The sequence below is a fragment of the Lissotriton helveticus genome, chromosome 2_1 (assembly GCF_964261635.1).
Source record: "Lissotriton helveticus chromosome 2_1, aLisHel1.1, whole genome shotgun sequence".
Classification (NCBI taxonomy): Eukaryota; Metazoa; Chordata; class Amphibia; order Caudata; family Salamandridae; genus Lissotriton; species Lissotriton helveticus.
In genome coordinates this window covers 1,741,959,483-1,741,976,566 of record NC_136059.1, presented here as the reverse complement: position 1 = coordinate 1,741,976,566, position 17,084 = coordinate 1,741,959,483, and the positions used below count along the sequence as shown (strand labels likewise).

At 44.7% G+C, this 17,084-nt stretch overlaps 1 protein-coding gene across 2 annotated transcripts in view; it reads right to left on the bottom strand.

Annotated features, from left to right (window-relative positions):
* Positions 1–17,084, bottom strand: part of SVEP1 (sushi, von Willebrand factor type A, EGF and pentraxin domain containing 1) — a 1,097,507-nt gene that overhangs the window by 116,824 nt on the left and 963,599 nt on the right. For both annotated transcript variants that reach the window (XM_078676696.1, XM_078676697.1), the window contains one exon: positions 10,919–11,144. In XM_078676696.1, coding sequence (XP_078532822.1) covers positions 10,919–11,144 — 226 coding nt within the window. The remainder of the gene's footprint in view (positions 1–10,918; positions 11,145–17,084) is intronic.

The following is a 17,084-nucleotide window of genomic DNA, read 5'->3' as shown; positions in this document are numbered from 1 at the left end:
GTTTCAAAGGGGAGTTTGGCTTGTTTTTGGGTCTGTTCTTCCCACATTACCAGGGGTGCAGCAGGAGTACCTGAAATGTTGCCACAATTGTCAACCAAAATATACAATGGGGACCCCTTCTGGGATTCCTTCCAATGAACTCATTGCCCCTATCCCAAAGAATCTCTTACCCGCAAAGTGAGTGCGATTATCTAGTGTCCAGCACCACTAGTGCATCGTTCACCACTTCCCCGGTGCGCCAGCGCTGGCACTAACTATGTAGATCTGCAGGGATTTCACCAGGCCAGCTTGCATGGTGCACGGGTTCAAACCCCCAGCTTCCCGACTGCACAGTATCTAACCTCCCGGTGGGCCTCCTCAGGTAAATCGGATCCCCACTGCAGCTTTGCAGAAATCTTTTAATCACTCAAAGCACCGCTGCCAGAGGGCGCCCCCCCCAGTGTTCAGCAACAGGGCAAGCCAGTAGAGCGCTCTCTCGCCTCAACAGGTATTCCCCTCTGGCTTCACCCCCGTTCAGCTCACGGTTTGCATGCAGGCCACCGGTATCCCATGATGCGCAGTCTTGCGGTAGCAGGCAGCGCAGTGGCTTCACCTGGGAACTGCCTCGCACTCCCTTCAATTCGTCCTGCCCTGGCTGCCTTGTCCGCAGTGGCACACACGAGGGCCGAATCGAGCTATTGGTAATCTGGCGTGGCCCAACCTTTATTCTTTGCAGCTCCCAGTGCACAGTCCGCCTTGGCACGGGGTGCCATGTATCCCGGCCTCTGGGTCGCAGCGGTTGTTCTGCCTCAGCTTCACGCTCCCTCAGCTCTGAGATCGTGTGAGGGCACTTCCGCACTATGCAGGGCGCAGTCTCACCTTGTTGGATAACTCGGCTGTTCTGTCCGGGCAGGGTTCCTGTCTCCTCAAAGCTGCCTTGCCTTTACTGTTGTTCCTGCAATAGCACTCGCAAGAGCTGCGTCAGGAAGCAGAATGCACCTGCGCACCCCTTAACACTGCAGTGTGTGGTGGGTGGTCCGCCATGTCACTGGTCACCACGTTTCTCAGCCTCGGGCTGCAGCTGAGTTTAGTCATTTTCTGCTTGCCTGTTTGCCTGTGTGCTCACCCAAACTCTCCTCATGTGCACAGCAGGTTACCAGCAATCTCACCCAGCTGCTGTATTGGTGCTGCAGTCTCCGCAACAGCAGGATGATGAGGGATTATATTCTCGGGCAGCAAGAGCCTCACTACAGTGTGGCCATCTTGCTCTCTGGCTCTCTAGTGCCCCAAGTGGTGACAGATCTTAATGCAGAGCACAATTCAGTAGGAGATGGCCCTTTGCTGTACAACCTTGCCCTTATTCGCTCCAGTGCACCCCAAAAAGAGCTGATTGTCCACTAGTATGATCAATATACATGCTCTTTTGGAGTCTCAATGGATGTATTCTATCCTCCTCCTCGTTGTGCCGATGCTATGGTGACAAGAAACACTGTTTTTAGGGTGAGAAGCCACAAGGGACAGAGTGAAGCATCTCAAACGGACGTATATCAAATATGTCAGGTTCCATTGTGGCATTACAAAAGGAGGGATAAGAAACAGATGCTGTAGCCCTTTAAAAAAATGCATCACAACAGGTGATTTGAATACTGAAGGCTGGTCTAGCAACCATACAAAGGTAGAAAGAGGCAAACAGTACTGTTTAACTGTGCCCAGAGCAAAGCCTTGTGGATGAGCGACAAAACAAACAACAAAAATTAGATACCTTTGCCTGGAGGGCGTCATTCTGGTATGTGGCGCACCAAACCACAAACGTGTCCCAACAACAGGCACATACTGTCTTTGCCAAGAGACGCCTAACTGCCACAATGACATCAATCACCTCTGCAGGAAGGTCGAAAGTGTTCAGCTGTCCCGCTCAATCTCCCCATGTGCAGAAACCTGCCACGTTGATGCAGCAGCAGACCCTACCAGAGGGGCAGCCTAATCAAAGACAGATGCTCATATCTAGGAGTTCTGGTTCCCAAAGGGCATGTTCAAAAGGGATGATTGGACATCACCTTAAAAGCCTGCTGTTCGCAGCCAGGAATAGTGAAGAATAGCAAAACTAGTGCAAGCTGCTTGTTTGATGGAGTCCATGGTGTCCAGCCCGCATCGAAATGCACATTTTGCAGTCTCCTAGCCATCCTAAATGACCTGGGTCAATTCATCCTGAAAGGCCTTCCGGTACCCAAGGAGGGTTTGAGCTGCTGAATCCCAGAGGGCGTGGGAATATCGACCCAGCAGATAAATAGCATTAACGGACCAGAGACCAAACTAGGAGAGAAATATGCTTTTTTCCCTAAGATATCCACTCTCTTTGACTCTCTATTCGAGGAAGTAGACGGGAAAGCGTTAGGGTTCATCCGACTAGTTGAAGCTTATACACTGCTCTAAGGAGAGTGGTGCTAGGACAAAAATACAGAGTCACCTGTGGCAGGGCAGTGGTGTCTTGCAATTTGGTCGTTTATTGTGGGGCAAGAACAAGGTTTGGTCTATCCGCTAAGAGGGTATCAGGTGGTGTCACACTGAAAGGCAGCAGGGGCTCAGTGCTGAACCACTTCTGTTAGGACATTAGATTTGACCTCCAGGGTGGGGAGTTGGAGGTGAAAAACTTCAGCTGGCCACTGCATGACAAGGCAAAGCAGACTCTTTCTTTAGTGGCAGGACCAGGGAATGAGATGAGGATGGAATCAGGGGATGTGCCAAGGGCACCGGCAACCTGGAAATCATCATACCAGTTTTCCCTGTGGTAAGATGGTCAATTTCATCACTTGCATTGTATTTTTCTCGGAATCTGTCCAAATAATGAGTGTAAAGTGTGGGATCTGCCTTGCTGAGGAGGGAAACTAAGTGGGTCATAAGTGGAAGGCAGTGTTTCAGCTGAAATTGAGCGCAGCCTCGTGAATTTATAGCGGCGCTGACTCGAAGTCAGACTACACAATGGCTACCTCATCTACCACTGTTGATGGAGTCAGCATCGGCGTAGACGTCCCAGAAAACAGCATGGTTCATGAAGCCAGTGTCAGTATGGATGCCATAGAAGGCCTGGTGATGGGAACAGAGGGTCCATCTAGTGTTCAGAGAGAACTCAACAGTGGTATCCCACATGGAGGGCCCATTGGCTCCCTTGGGCCCATATGCATGCTAGAAGGGGTCAGAAGTGGACTGAAGAGGTAAACCAGAGCCTCAAGAATTTCTTCACTTTGCCTCCATGTCCCAGAAGGCCCCACAACTTGGGTCATGCTGAGACAATTTGCTGGATTGGCTGACTTCAACCATCGGGAGCGAGAATGTGAGGCATGGAGGTTCACTTGAACCTTCTCAGGAGTACAAGAGTGGTGGTAAAGGGCGCGTCCTGCTTGGATTATTTATGTTTTTTTCTTCAACATACCCGAAGATTTGGAGCTCAATGCTGAGTCACCCCAGGATTGCCCCTTTCTTCCTTGCAGAGTGCAGACTTGGATTTTGTTCAAAAGTTGGACCTGTCAAGCATGTTTGGATGATTGCGCCATCCACCTTGCTAACGTACCTTTTGATGCTGGGAAGTTACTGTTTTTCCATAAACTTAGTTGTTTTTTTTTCTCAGTGGTTTAGTTTCACGTATGTAGTACATAATGGCCCTATTTTCATCAAGTGTGTGTAGAGCTTTTTCTGCCTGTTTCTTAGTTAATTATAAAACACAAGTAAGTATAGTTTAAATATTGGTTTACATGGAAATGAGACACCACCTTTAATATAAAATGTGGGTTAGTCCAGAGTTGTTAAAGCCTGTTGTTCATTAATACTTCATTACAAGGCCATTGCACTTAGTAAGGCCTATATCAGTGTGAGGTATTAAAGATTTGCTTTGTGCCTTATTTCAATCAGTTTTTCCCTCAGTAGTGCTAGAACAAGGTGCAGAGCTTGGTGGGAAAATAATTTTTTTCTCTTTCAGAAATCTTTTTATTGCTGGTGTAGCAAATTCGATCTTTCCTGAATTTCCTCTTGTGTATGTAATTATAGCAGATTTGCGTAAATGTATAGGAGTTTGGGTGTTTGGAGTCTCTGTCTGTCATTATGTTGTTCACTTTCCCTCTCTTCATGTTTTTCTTTAATTTGCTTATGGCACCCACATCACAATCCCCTACTCGTGCTGATAGGTTAGTGAGCCATTCCTTTGTTTGTCTGATGTGTAAATTGGCAAATGTAATTGAGGGAAAGCATGATGTCATGATTTCTAATACCTTTTACTACCAGAGATTCACAACAAAGGTGGATTAGGTTCCTCAATGATAGTGCCCTTTGCATAAGAATGGTCTTCACCTTAGCTGAATCCAGTTCCGTTCCCAGAACAGTCTTCTTTATAGCTTGGTTGGTTGAAAATTGTTTCTAATTTCTAAATAAATTCTAATGATTTGTGAAGTATTGCATATATGTAATTTTTCAGGTCTATTATTATTCTGCACCACTGTCAATGTTACCAATCCCCTGAAGGGCGTTAGAAAGCTCCAGATCATAACAGTTATGAAGGGCTATCAACCCTGACTAAACAACAAAAATGAATTTAAACAAGAAAGGATCTCCTCAATTCAGAAGAATGACAATACAGCTACAGACATGGATGTAGATTGCCATTTGAGTTGTAACAACTCTTGCATCCAAACTTCCATCATAGGAGTTGCCATAGGACATAGTCTAATTCAGCTACCTTAATGCTCTTTGGCATTCAGAGTCCTCAAATGAGTAGGATAAATTATTTGACCTCATTATATATTTCTGCTCCCCAAGCAAATGCTGAAAAGAAGTTTACTATCAATGGAGCATCTCCTGATAATCTTGAAAATAGACACAGCTCCCCAAACATCTACAATATGAAATACATGACCACTGTAGTGTCTGTGTTGGCTAGCCCAGCCAGCTTGGGCTAGCTGACACTGGCACAACAGCCATAACAAGGGAGATTTGTGGCACACTGGAATAGCTCGGTCCATGTTTGTTTCTGGCAGCCTAGCCAATGGTAAACTGCCTGAGTCAACGTTTCTTCAGTTTTTTAAAACAAACAATATTGACCTTTAAAGACCACTTCCAAATACCCATGGAGTGTGATGGAGAGAGCACACAAAGAATTAACAATTGACACCTTTACGCTCATCTTGGGAGGCAAGATGGCCGTGGATAGTCTGTAGCGACCAGTCGCATTTTACTCCTACTCCCTCTCACATGGAATGAAGCCCAGGCAGCTTTGCTTGTACGGAGATGTTATATGCCCTCATCAATAGAAGAGCAACTACAAGCAATGATCCAGGAAAGCATCGGCCTTTACTCACAGTAGGGGCTTTTTGAACCTTTTACTCGCCCAAGCAGAAATTGGCCTGACAAGTCTCGTGGCGCTGATGCTCAAGGGGCCGCTCAGCATGTCATAACGGTCCGCTAAGCTATCTAAAGAGGCTAAAGAGCAGAAGGATTGGGCTTCGAAAGGGAAAGATGAAACTAAGATGGCTTTGATCCCCGGCACCAGGCAGCGAGCCAACGCCAGCATCAGTGCGGCCAGAAGAAATCAGCTGAAGAAGGGTGGTGAGCAGAAGGGAAAGAACAGCGAGGCCCCTGCCTCTGCCCCCGTTTCAGCCTCTGGGTACACCACAGATCCCCCACACAGAAAACGCATGGAGGTAAAGCGAAAACCAAAGACAATCAGATGCGCCAGCCTACCTTAGCTGAGGCCTTCGCTGCAAAATCTTCAGAGCCTTCGGAATCCTCGGAGCTTGTACACCCCTGCATGGATGGATCCGAGCCCGGCAGCAGTGCCGTAATCGACAACGTCCTTGTGGATGCAGAAGCAATGGTTGCTAAGCAACGGCAGGAGCTGATGGAACGGGAGCAAGGGAGCGTGGCCTGTGAGCCGCCTGAGAACAAGATCAAGAGGCAAGCATTGTGGGTTGAAGATGCTATTGCAGACGGTTCCAGGAGGAGCGGGTCGGACCAAATAGCGCTGGCCGTGGGGTATGCCACCCCTATGACAGTACACAATGGAAGCGGTGAGTTGGGGGAGACAGGGGAGCGAGCGCTGAAAGTAAATCCGTCTGAGACACTCAGAGCAGTGTGCACCTGGGCTAGCGATCCAATGCTCTCTCTTCAGAATAACCTTAACTCTATCCCTAAGGAATTCAACTATGAAGGGGCTCAGGGGAGAGCGGGGGGAGGCTCACAGGAAGGCGATACATTTTATTCTGTAAACGAAGACTCTGAATCTCTCTTGTCTAGCGAAACTGGCACAGAAAGTGATACTGACACTGGCAGCAGCTCTATCCCCCAGAAAACCACGCAAAAAAGCGCAGATCTAGAAGGAAAGTGAACCCCTCTGGAAGCCCTACAGATCCTACAAAAAAAATTAACTTGGGACTATTCAGCTACATCTTTGGTCTATCAGGATCACGATAGCCCACAACTGCAAGCAGGGGAACACCAGTCTCCTCACCCCAAACCCCTCCTCAGCCCGCCTCATTAGACTTACTCTTTAGCACCTTGAAACAAATGCAAAATGAAGCGAGAGTGGAGAGTCGCAGGGCCAGGCAAGGGACAAAGAAAATCCAGAATTCACTACGAAAAATGAATAAACTATATGAGGAGGTAGCGGAGAGAGTAACGCAAGTTGAAGAAAGGACAAGGAAGCTGGAAGACGAGTTGAACAGCCTACAATCTTTTAAGCAGGAACAGCAGAAGATAGCTGAAAATATACAATGGAAACTTGAGGACTATGAAAATCGGCAGCGAAGGAACAACATAAGTCTGCTAGGGGTGGCGGAGGGGCTTGAAGGGCAGGATGCGAGACTGTTTGTTGTAAACCTACAGAAGGGTGCCTTTCCTGAATCGCCTTCTTGGCAATGGGAGAGCGAGATACAAAGGGCGCATCGGTTTCCATTTGTAAATAGGAAAGGACAGGGCGCTAGGCAGGATGATAGACCTAGAGCAATTCTGGATTGCGTGGGCAACTACCTATTGAGACAGGAAATTCTTGATAAAGCTAAGCCAAAGGCCAAGCGCTCAGTTAACAACATCACTTTTTTTGCCAGGCCAGACTTCTGTCACGTTACCGTGGAAAGAAGGTGGAGGCTGAGACAGCTAATGGCCCCTATTCAGGCGCTGGGCTCAGAGGCATACCTGCTCTACCCCGCTAAATTGAAAGTGGTTACTAGAGGGCAGGTGAAAATGTTCTTTTCTGAAATAAAAGCAAAGGAGTGCATGGAAGAATTACGTGGTTATAAGGAGGGGGGGATAAGGTGGTTAAGGTATAGGTAAAAGGGGCTAAGCGGTTCACAGGCGCAAGCACCTGGCAAACCTGTAGGTAATGTAAGTCGGCGGGGATAGGAGTTCACCGGCTAAGGGCATGCATAAAATTGGTTTGACTAAGGAGAGGGATGAGGATGCAACAGCTACATTCCAAGGCGGACACATATAGGTCATGCTTGACCTATTTGCCAGTAGGGGGGCGGGGGGAGGGATGGGGTAGCTTGTCTGGGGGGGGTTGGCAGGGGAAGGGGGAGGGGGTGCACTCACAACACATACAGCACGGCACATTGCTTTTTGGTTCAACTAAAAAACTGGTAGGGGAGCTAAAACAACTTTTTGATGTATTTTAATGACTTGCCTCAATTAACGTTTGTGGGTTGAATGATGTTTATAAAAGTTTGCGGGTAAATGCACTTCTTAAAACAATGAGGCTGGATTTTGTTTGTCTGCAGGAAACGCATATAGAGGGGGGAAAGGGATTCCTGCTGAAGCAGCTAGGGTTCTCATTGTTAGCCCAAACAAAGCAAGGGTCCAAGACTAGAGGGGTGGCTATTTTGGGCAAAGGGAGGGATATTTCGGTAACTAAAAAGAAAGAGGACCAATGGGGGAAATAGTGTGCAGGGGAGAGAAGTTCACATTGGTTTCGGTATATGGCTCCACTGAAGATGACCCTGATATCTTTGAATATTTGGATACAGAATTAGCCCGTTGGCCTGAACCTATTATATGCTGCGGGGCTTTCAATGTTAATAAACCCTCAGGTTCTGATATACAAGCAGGGCGGAGGTATAATGGCCGAAAGAAAAGGACATACCGAGACATAGCGGCTATGGCACAGCATAACTCATTATCAGACCTCTGGGCAAGACTGCACCCGCAAACGGATGGTAGTACATTTTTTTCAGCACCTCATAAAATCCTGGTTAGATTAGATTATTTTTTGATATCCAACTCTTTGCTGACCAGATCCCAAATAGAGAAACACCCCGAATAGTATCGGATTATAATCCATTGATTATAACTATTAAATTAAATGGGGTAGGTAGCAGGGAAAACACCTGGACTTTCGAGAGAGCTTTACTTAAGGGCAACGGATATATTAACTATATGAACAACTGGATAAGTGGATTTTGGGAGATTAATAGAGGGAGTGCATCTCCAGGTATTGTATGGGATGCATTCAAGGCATGAGCCCGAGGGGAGACACTGAGTTATACGATCCACAAACAGGAATCTGAGAGGGCCAGAGTTGAGGAAATAGTTAAAAAGCTAGCTAAGGCAGAGGAGGAATTGAATTTGTTAATTCAGCAGAACATGCCTTTGGAACAACAATTACTTAAAATTATTTCGTTAAAAGCTGAAGCAGTAGAAGGCATCGCTAGTAAAACTGCAGCTAACTACTTAGCTAAGAAGGAATGATCTTATGAGCTGAGCGAGAGGGTTGAACATGTTTTAGCAATCCGCACCAGACAGAAGTTAGCAGCAGGAGAAATTAAGGAGATTTTAGATAGCCAATGTAATACAGTATTCGAGCCAGAGGGCGAAAGGGAAATGTTCAGGCAATTTTAAACGGATCTCTATGGGCAGGAAGTTGGCGGTGGGGAGGCAGATATACAGGAATATCTTAACCACAGTTCGGCCCCGACCCTTCCGGAAGAAGAGAAGATAATTTTAGAATCCCCGATTAAATTAGAGGAGGTTGTCTCAGCACTGGTGAATCTTCCTTCGGGAAAGGCAGCGGGCCCGGACCAGATCCCGGTCAAATTTGATAAAGTATTTCAAGAAGCGCTCATCTCTGAGACTCTAAATACTGTAATACAGGCCCAGCAAGGGAATTCAATTCCAAAGTCCTGGGGGGGCTGACGTTATAGTTATTTTAAAGAAAGGCAAATCACCTATAGTACCGGGATCCTACAGGCCTATCACTTTGATGAATTCTGATGCGAAGATTTTTTAAAACATTTTAGCTAAAAGATTAGCTAGGGTGATCAAGGGCATGGTCAGTCCTACACAACACGGGTTTATACCAGGAAGGGCACTACTCAACACATTAGACAGGTAATCACTCTGTTTGATGCCACGGGAGTCTCGGGGGACCCTATCGCAGCTTTATTCCTAGACGCGGAAAAGGCGTTCGATACGGTCTCTTGGGACTACCTGTGGGCGGTAATGAGATGGTATGGCTTAGGGGAAGGGTATATCCAGGCTGTTCAAGCGCTGTATAGAGAACTCACAGCCCGGATTAGGATCAACAGAGGATACACTGCCTTGGTGCAGATTAACAGGGTGACCAGGCAGGGCTGTTCTTCATCACCACTGCTATTCGCGTTATATATGGACCCTGTACTGCGTAGGCTAGAAGCTAACCTAAGCTTTCCCGCTTTAAGTATAAACGGCAAAGAATTTAAGACGCTGGCCTGCGCGGACGATGTGGCAATTGTCACACCGAATCCTGCCCTAGCCATTGGTGAGGTAGAATTGGAAGCCAAGACCCAGATAGTCAAAAGCTCTTATACTGTTTGTAATGATAGCTGCGTAGTTAGCTCTGCAGTTTTAGTTAGCTCTGCAGTTTATTTAGAGGTCGAGATCTCTGCAGATCTAGACGGGGTAGTGGAACGGAATATGGCACCCCTAATGTCTAAAGTAAGATCTGATCTAGAGAGAATGCACAATCTCTACTTATCTTTGGTAGGCCGCACAAATATTATCAAAATGATAATGGTATCTTGGATAACATAGAAAGGGGCGGGATTGCACAATCCGCAGTTTCTACGCAGTCCTTGCAGCGGCCAAACCAGATGTCTTGGAGAAGCATGGAACCAAATGGGCTAGTAAACTGGGTATCGAGATAGGCTGCTTTCAAGATTCTTTAGATCTAGGTAGCTCAGTACTATGCTCAGCCCCACTACAAGCCCAGCATTATAAGACACTATATTCTCTTTATGTTACCCCGGCAAGAATAGCTAAGTGGGGAGGTACGTCAGGGACCACTTGTATACGCTGCAATGAACCAGAGGCAGACATCATCCACATATTTGCCACCTGTCCACAACTGTATACACTTATTAGAGATATCGACCTTTTCCTTGTCTGCTCGCTAGGGGTCAGTACCACTCTCACCCCACCCTTGATACTACTCGGGGTAAGCGTAGATCTGGATGGTACTCATGGGGAGTTTATATTTGTTGCCATGGCAGTTCTGAGACTCTCTATAGCTAGGGCCTGGCTGGATAAAACACCACCTGCAATGCAACAATGGCTTGCAAGCCTCCTGGCTGTCTATAACCTAGAAAAGGGCATTTACGCTAGGAGGGGCAGGAGGGCGAGGGGGTTGGGGGTTGGGGAAGAAAATCTGGGAACCAATCCAGAGATGGAAGGAGGGTATGTTGGAGGGTTGAATATATGCATTAATATATACTTTGGGCCCGGCCTTTATTTTATTTTGTGTAGAAGATTTCGCACATAAGTAGCTATATATTTTTTTGTTTTACGATTCTTTTCGGTGTTAGTTATTGTTATGATTTACTGTGCTGTGTTGAATGTGAAAAACTTTTTTCAATAAAAATATTTTTAAAAAAAAGAATTAACAATTGACAACAGCACAACTAATAAAAACAAAGATAAATGTCTTTACCTGGCAAGTGGGAGTTACATTTCCAGACAGCACATAGCCTTCCGTGCATGATAGTATAGCTATTTTATTTACAAAGAAATGAGCCTCAGAGACCGAGACAGTTATTGTGTTTGTTGGTGGAAAGCATCTTCTAGGAGTGCAGACAATATTCTCCGTGGACCATTGACCATCTTCCTGACAAGTCTGGGAATTAGATTCAGTGCTCATCACGTACCCTTCCAGACAGCTGCAAAACATAAACACAAAAGTCTAAAAGAACACACACCAGGCATTATATTTAAAATGCATAGGAGGAATGCTAACAAGAGAAACTGCCTACTTTGCAGGACTGGGCTGTGATTTTGCATCAATAATTCGACTGTCATCAGGGGGCGATGGGCCAATGCAAAATGTAAATATTCCACTGGTCAAACAGAGCAGCAATCGGTGGATAATTACTGAAATGACAATGCAAAGTATGTAATCCAGAAATCCCAGTACTATAATGGTACACTCTTTGGACTGGATCACCAAGATTTTGCCATGACTTACTCTTGTAATACTCCTGAATTCCAGAACTGAGCCAGGAGTAGTCCTGGTCCACTCCTGAAATATATGATCTGTGAAGAAATATCTTTACCACTAATCATAAATCTAACAGATGTAACCTTAAGACTTCCTCAGACAGCGGATTTGGGATAAGTAATGGTAACACTGCTTTCTTTCTTAAATTGGCCTAGACATAAACCGTGGATCTAATTGTAGAAAAATGTGGTTGTCAGAGATTCCTAAATAAGTTAAGTGACATAAAAAAGTGCCCTAATTCAATCAATCCCCTTACTGTATGGATTGCCACTAGAAGAAAACTTTCAGAGTGAGAATTTTTTATGCCACGTTTAGAGCTGGGAAGCCTGTCTCTGGTTAGCTATGTACTCTATAAGACTCTGTAACATAACATAACATAACATTCTCTATTGGCTCATAGTCCTGCAACTAAGTAAAGACTAGAGGAAGATCCCAGAAAGAATATAACTCCTTGACCCTTGCTCTTTAACAAACGAGAAATTGGAGACTCCATTGTTGAAAATAATTCCATGGATATCTAAATGCTTTCATGGGCGACTATTGCAATCTCAAGCTGTTGTTGTAAAGAATAACTGCGTTATTATGTGATAATGTGCTGATGCATTTCCTATTCTGGATAGCAAAACGAGGCGAGGTGAGGATACGCCAAGAAAGTATGCCGGCAACAGCAAGAGAGAAGCAGGTGAAGGGGTAAAGAATGCAGGAGTTCTGGAGCACCAGTTGGGTTGCGGTTTGTGCCGAGCGTACAAAACAGGTACCGAAGGATGGGCACGTTTCACAGAACTAACTTAAGACAAAATCCTAAACTTACTACCATTTTAGTATTCACAGAAGACACTTACTCATTTCGGTATTCACAGAAGTTAGGAGTCCTAATTTTAGGACTCCTAAATGCCTTCTGTGAATACCGAAAGTCTTAAAGTTAGGATCTTTCTCAGTTTAGTAGTAGTAAAGTTAGGACTCCTAACTTTAGGGCTCCTAAATGCCTTCTGTGAATACCGAAAGCCTTATAATTAGGATTTTTCTCAATTTAGTAGTAGTAAAGTTAGGACTTCTAACTTTACAGCTCCTAAATGCCTTCTGTGAATACCTATCTTTACTACACCTAAACTGTAAAAAATCCTAATTTTAAGAGTTTGGGTATTCACAGAAGGCATTTAGGAGTCCTAAAGTTAGGAGTCCTAACTTTACTACTCCTAAACTGTAAAAAATCCTAATTTTAAGACTTTGGGTATTCACAGAAGGCATTTAGGAGTCCTAAAGTTAGGACTCCTAACTTCTGTGAATACCAAAATGAGTAAGTGCCTTCTGTGAATACCAAAATGGTAGTAAGTTTAGGATTTTGTCTTAAGTTAGTTCTGTGAATCGGGCCCGATGAGTACGGAACGAGCTAAGCACTCAATGCGGCCAGCTGCTGATCTCAGCTACGGTTACAGTCTCGGTCCCAATTTCCAGTTCTCAGCCCTCCGAATCATCTGGCAATGGGCATTTGGCACTCTGGTTAGCCCGAGTTGCTTTGGCAGCTTCCAATCTCTTACCTCGTGCAGTTTCAGTCATTTCAGCCTCTCCAGCTCCGCTCAGGCCTAGCTGGCGGCACTTTTGGTGAAGCTTTGGAAAAGTGGAGAATTCTCCAGTATTGCCACTTACTGGCATTTACTTTATTGGGGAGGCACTTCGACGGGTCCAGATGGGTCTCATAGGACAGGAACGCCAGTGGACTAGAGATCAGACCCACATGTCAAAATTAGATTAACTGTGGACACTTTCGGTCATTAATGGACATTCACAGCCACCAACAGTCAGAGTCCTAAAGGGGAGTGAGGGAGAGAGTGTGGTGGCTGTAGATAGCCAACATGAGAAAAGTGAGCCAGATCCTCACAGATGTGGCCCAGCTAGGTCTGGGTGCAGCTTGTGAATGGATTCCGTAAGCTCCTGCTCTGTGCCTTCTTCCCCTGCCTTTGAAGGCCTATCCCCTGCCTGTGACTAGGTAACTGTGAAGGTGGCTTGTCAGTAACAACATTGTCAAATAAATTCCTAGTTTTTGCTGGAGTTTGCAGGCACTGAGTACGGATACTAATATATCTTTTTGCATAAGTCCTAGTAGGGTGTATCATCTTTTCTCAGCTGGCCTGGTTAAAATGTCACTAAGAAAATTACGTCCTACTCATTTGATCACTGCCACTGATACATCCATCTCCCTAAAATTTAAAAAATCGATTTGTTGGAGAAAATCCCAGCTCATTCAATCAAAATCCTACCCTTCCATTTTGAACTTTTTCTGAAGCCGCAGTAAGGTGCTGGAGAATGTGGGTAAGGACACTGATAATGCCACTGTCACAGCCACGGACATGGATTCAATTTCTGAGGTCCCTGGTGAGTACATAGCATCTTCAACCATTTCCCCTGTCTCCATCTCCCTGGGGTTCCAAACTGGCCACATTTTACATAATACACATTTTAAATAATCTTGTTAATTAGATCTCCTGCTTAGAAGGGACAGGGGCTGCTGCTATGGTGGATGTTCCTCAGTTCAGTTCCCTGATATGGGAATGAAGCGATCCAGCATTAGACCATTTGGAGTGGGATGTCTCTCTACTGGGTCTTCCATTAAACAAGTATGCCAACTCAAACTTGGTAAGGGGTCTGCTGGAACTTCGGGACAGGATTTAGGTCTAGTTCAGGAAGATCTTATGAACCCTCTGTTAGAACTGGGATTCCCTAGTTGGCTGAGGTAGGTACTTTAAGCCAAGTAGGGACCCTCGCTTCCACATCAGGGAAAGGAAGGACACCTTCTCAGATAACTCCTGCTCACCCCCTTGGTAGCCTGGCACGAGCAGCCAGGTTTATCTTCATGGCAAATGTGTAAAGTATTTGCAACCACGCTCCCAGTGACCCAATGGTGACACCACAAAAGTAGTTTGTTCTGCAAACTAATGCACCTGCCACAATACAAAAGATACAGATTGCAACCACCTGGAAGGCAGTCGCATCCTAATTTTTATGTCTGGACTGCCGACCGCCAGTCGGGTGGTCCCATTTCCATTCGTCATCATAATGAGGCCCTTTGTTCTGATTTTCCCTGAGAATTATTTAGTTTTTTCTTGTGTAGCAAAATCAGCTGTACCATGTCACACTAGTGGAGGAATATCCATTTTGTTGAAAAACAGTATTAATAGTACAGAAACTATTCCTCCACCCTTCAACCTTAGGTCTCTGTTTATATTTGGCCTTGTCTAATGAGAGGTGTTGTCATCCTTTTAACTGGTTAACCTATATGTTCCCCAGGCAAGTCCCAGGACAACTGAATTTAGTCAACTCCATGTTTGCTTTCATTCATATTATTAGTCAATCAGAGGAATGTACCTTGGTTTTCATTCTAGAAGATTTCAATGGCGAGGTTTCGAACTCCGTATGTATGACTTTTTACAACACAGAATTGGATGAAGTCTGGTCTATTCCGGTAGCAGTGCTCCTGGACAAGATTAGAACATATAGAAGGGATCTATTAGTTCTGGAACGTTTGAGATTATATGAAACTATCTTTTTGAATGGTAGGTTCACCGAAGATTGTCCTGCCTCTTACACTTTCCACTCGCCTAGTGGTCAATCATTGATCGACTACATGGTGGTATCCCGTCAAATGTTTAACTTCTGCTCGAACTTTGAGATCATGAGTATATATTTAAGTGACCATAGTATTCTCATCTTGTCCACTGACTAAGAGTTAAGGGTCCTTGATTCCTGGTATCTCAATAAGGATAAAGTGGCCTATAATAAATCTAACAGGGGCACTTTCTGGTCCCGAAGAAATATACAGGCTCTAGGCCAATATCTTAGAGTAGGTAGTTAAGGCCCTCCTGAGACATCCCATTATGATCCAATACAATGGTATGAAAGGTATGATTGTTCATGCTTATAAGAGAAGAGATCAAGGGAGAAGTACTAAGCCATATAAAATGACTTCTGGGGACATAAAAAAGGTTAACCAGGAAATGAATATCTTAGTTAGGGAGCAACTTAAATCTCCTTTAAGCTTGAGACAGGGGGACATTTACTGCCTCAAGCACAAAAGAGCTAGATTGAAAATGATGCAACATAGTAAGGAAGAGAATAGGAAGTGGTTTAATTTGAGGGAACCCGCCATCACAATAACTCAAGGAAATATTGGTCTCTGATCAAACAATATTGTGTCTCCAGAGTCATAGCATGAGCAATTCCAATAACAGATGACAATTGGTCCCAGTATATCTCTGAGTTGTATGCCTGTAGTTCCCATAGTGTTTTTCCTGCTTTAAGTGTTGATGTAGATTCCCTTGTTTTTATATGGTCCTCCCTATGGTAAAGAGATTGATGGATATAGTAAGGGCGCCAGAACTTCTATCGCAATGGGACCGGACAAATTTACAATAGCCTTGATTATGCAGGAGGTTTCGCTATGGGCTACCCTTCTATGTCTGTTAGTTCTGTTATTTCAGATAGACATTTATCGGGTGATACCCTGTATAAAAAGGGACAGAAATATCTCTGGTCAGTTATAGGGAAATTGCCCTGTTAGGTGCAACAGGCAAACTTTTCGCTAAAAGCATCCTACCTCTTCTTCAAGAATGGGCTTCTGGAAACAACATCATGCCAGCTGACCTGGCCGGTTTTCGTAAGAACTGTGGAACTCTTGATAATATTGCGACCTTACATACACTTATAGAAAAGTCTCCATAGATGAGGGGCATGCTAGTATATTCAGTGTTTATTGATTTCTCCACTGCTTTTGACAGGGTAGACTAAGGGACGCTGTGGATACAATTGTTGTGTAAGAAATCCCTGACCATCTTAAGAGGCTAATTATATCCCTCTACTCTCCTACATGGGTCCAAGTGCTTATGGGCAAAAACCAAAGTCTAACGAAGAAAACAGCAATGCAGGATGGAGGTGTGCCTGCTGGCACTGCTTCTTTTCTCGCTCTACATTTATAACATGCCCCATAGAGTGTGTTTGACAAAGGGGGTTCTGCCTGAACATGGCGTAATGGAGGTCAGTTATCTTTCATACACTGATGAAGTGATCCAGATGGATTTTACCTTAATGGGACTTCAAATGCACTTGCATGCTTTGGAAAATTACACAGAGGAGAACTTTTTAAAAATAAATGTTTCCAAGAATAAAGTCCTGACTTTCAGGGAGAAAGGAACCAGGACTAGACAAAATCTTAATTGGGCCCTGGGGAGACTATAGTTGGAAAAAGTGAAGCTCTATTCTTATTTTGATCCCTTTATAATCCAAGCCTTGAATAGGGAGGAAATGAGATTTGGAGAGATTGATTAGAAAACCAAATTTTTGATCAGTGCCCATATTTTAGACAGCTGAAGAGCACAGAATTAGGAAATTGTCCATGTATGAGTGAATAGGAATGGATCTGCTGTGACTGAGGGCTACCATGGGATCCAGCACCTTTGTTAAACATTCTTGGTGCTGTTTTTAACCCAAAAGAAAGTGCTCTGACCTGCCAATGAAGATTTCTCACTTTGGATCTGAGAAACATCTGATGTGAGCATTTGATAGGAATGTGGAGATCTATTTTTGACAAGAATTCTCCCCTTGCTTTTTA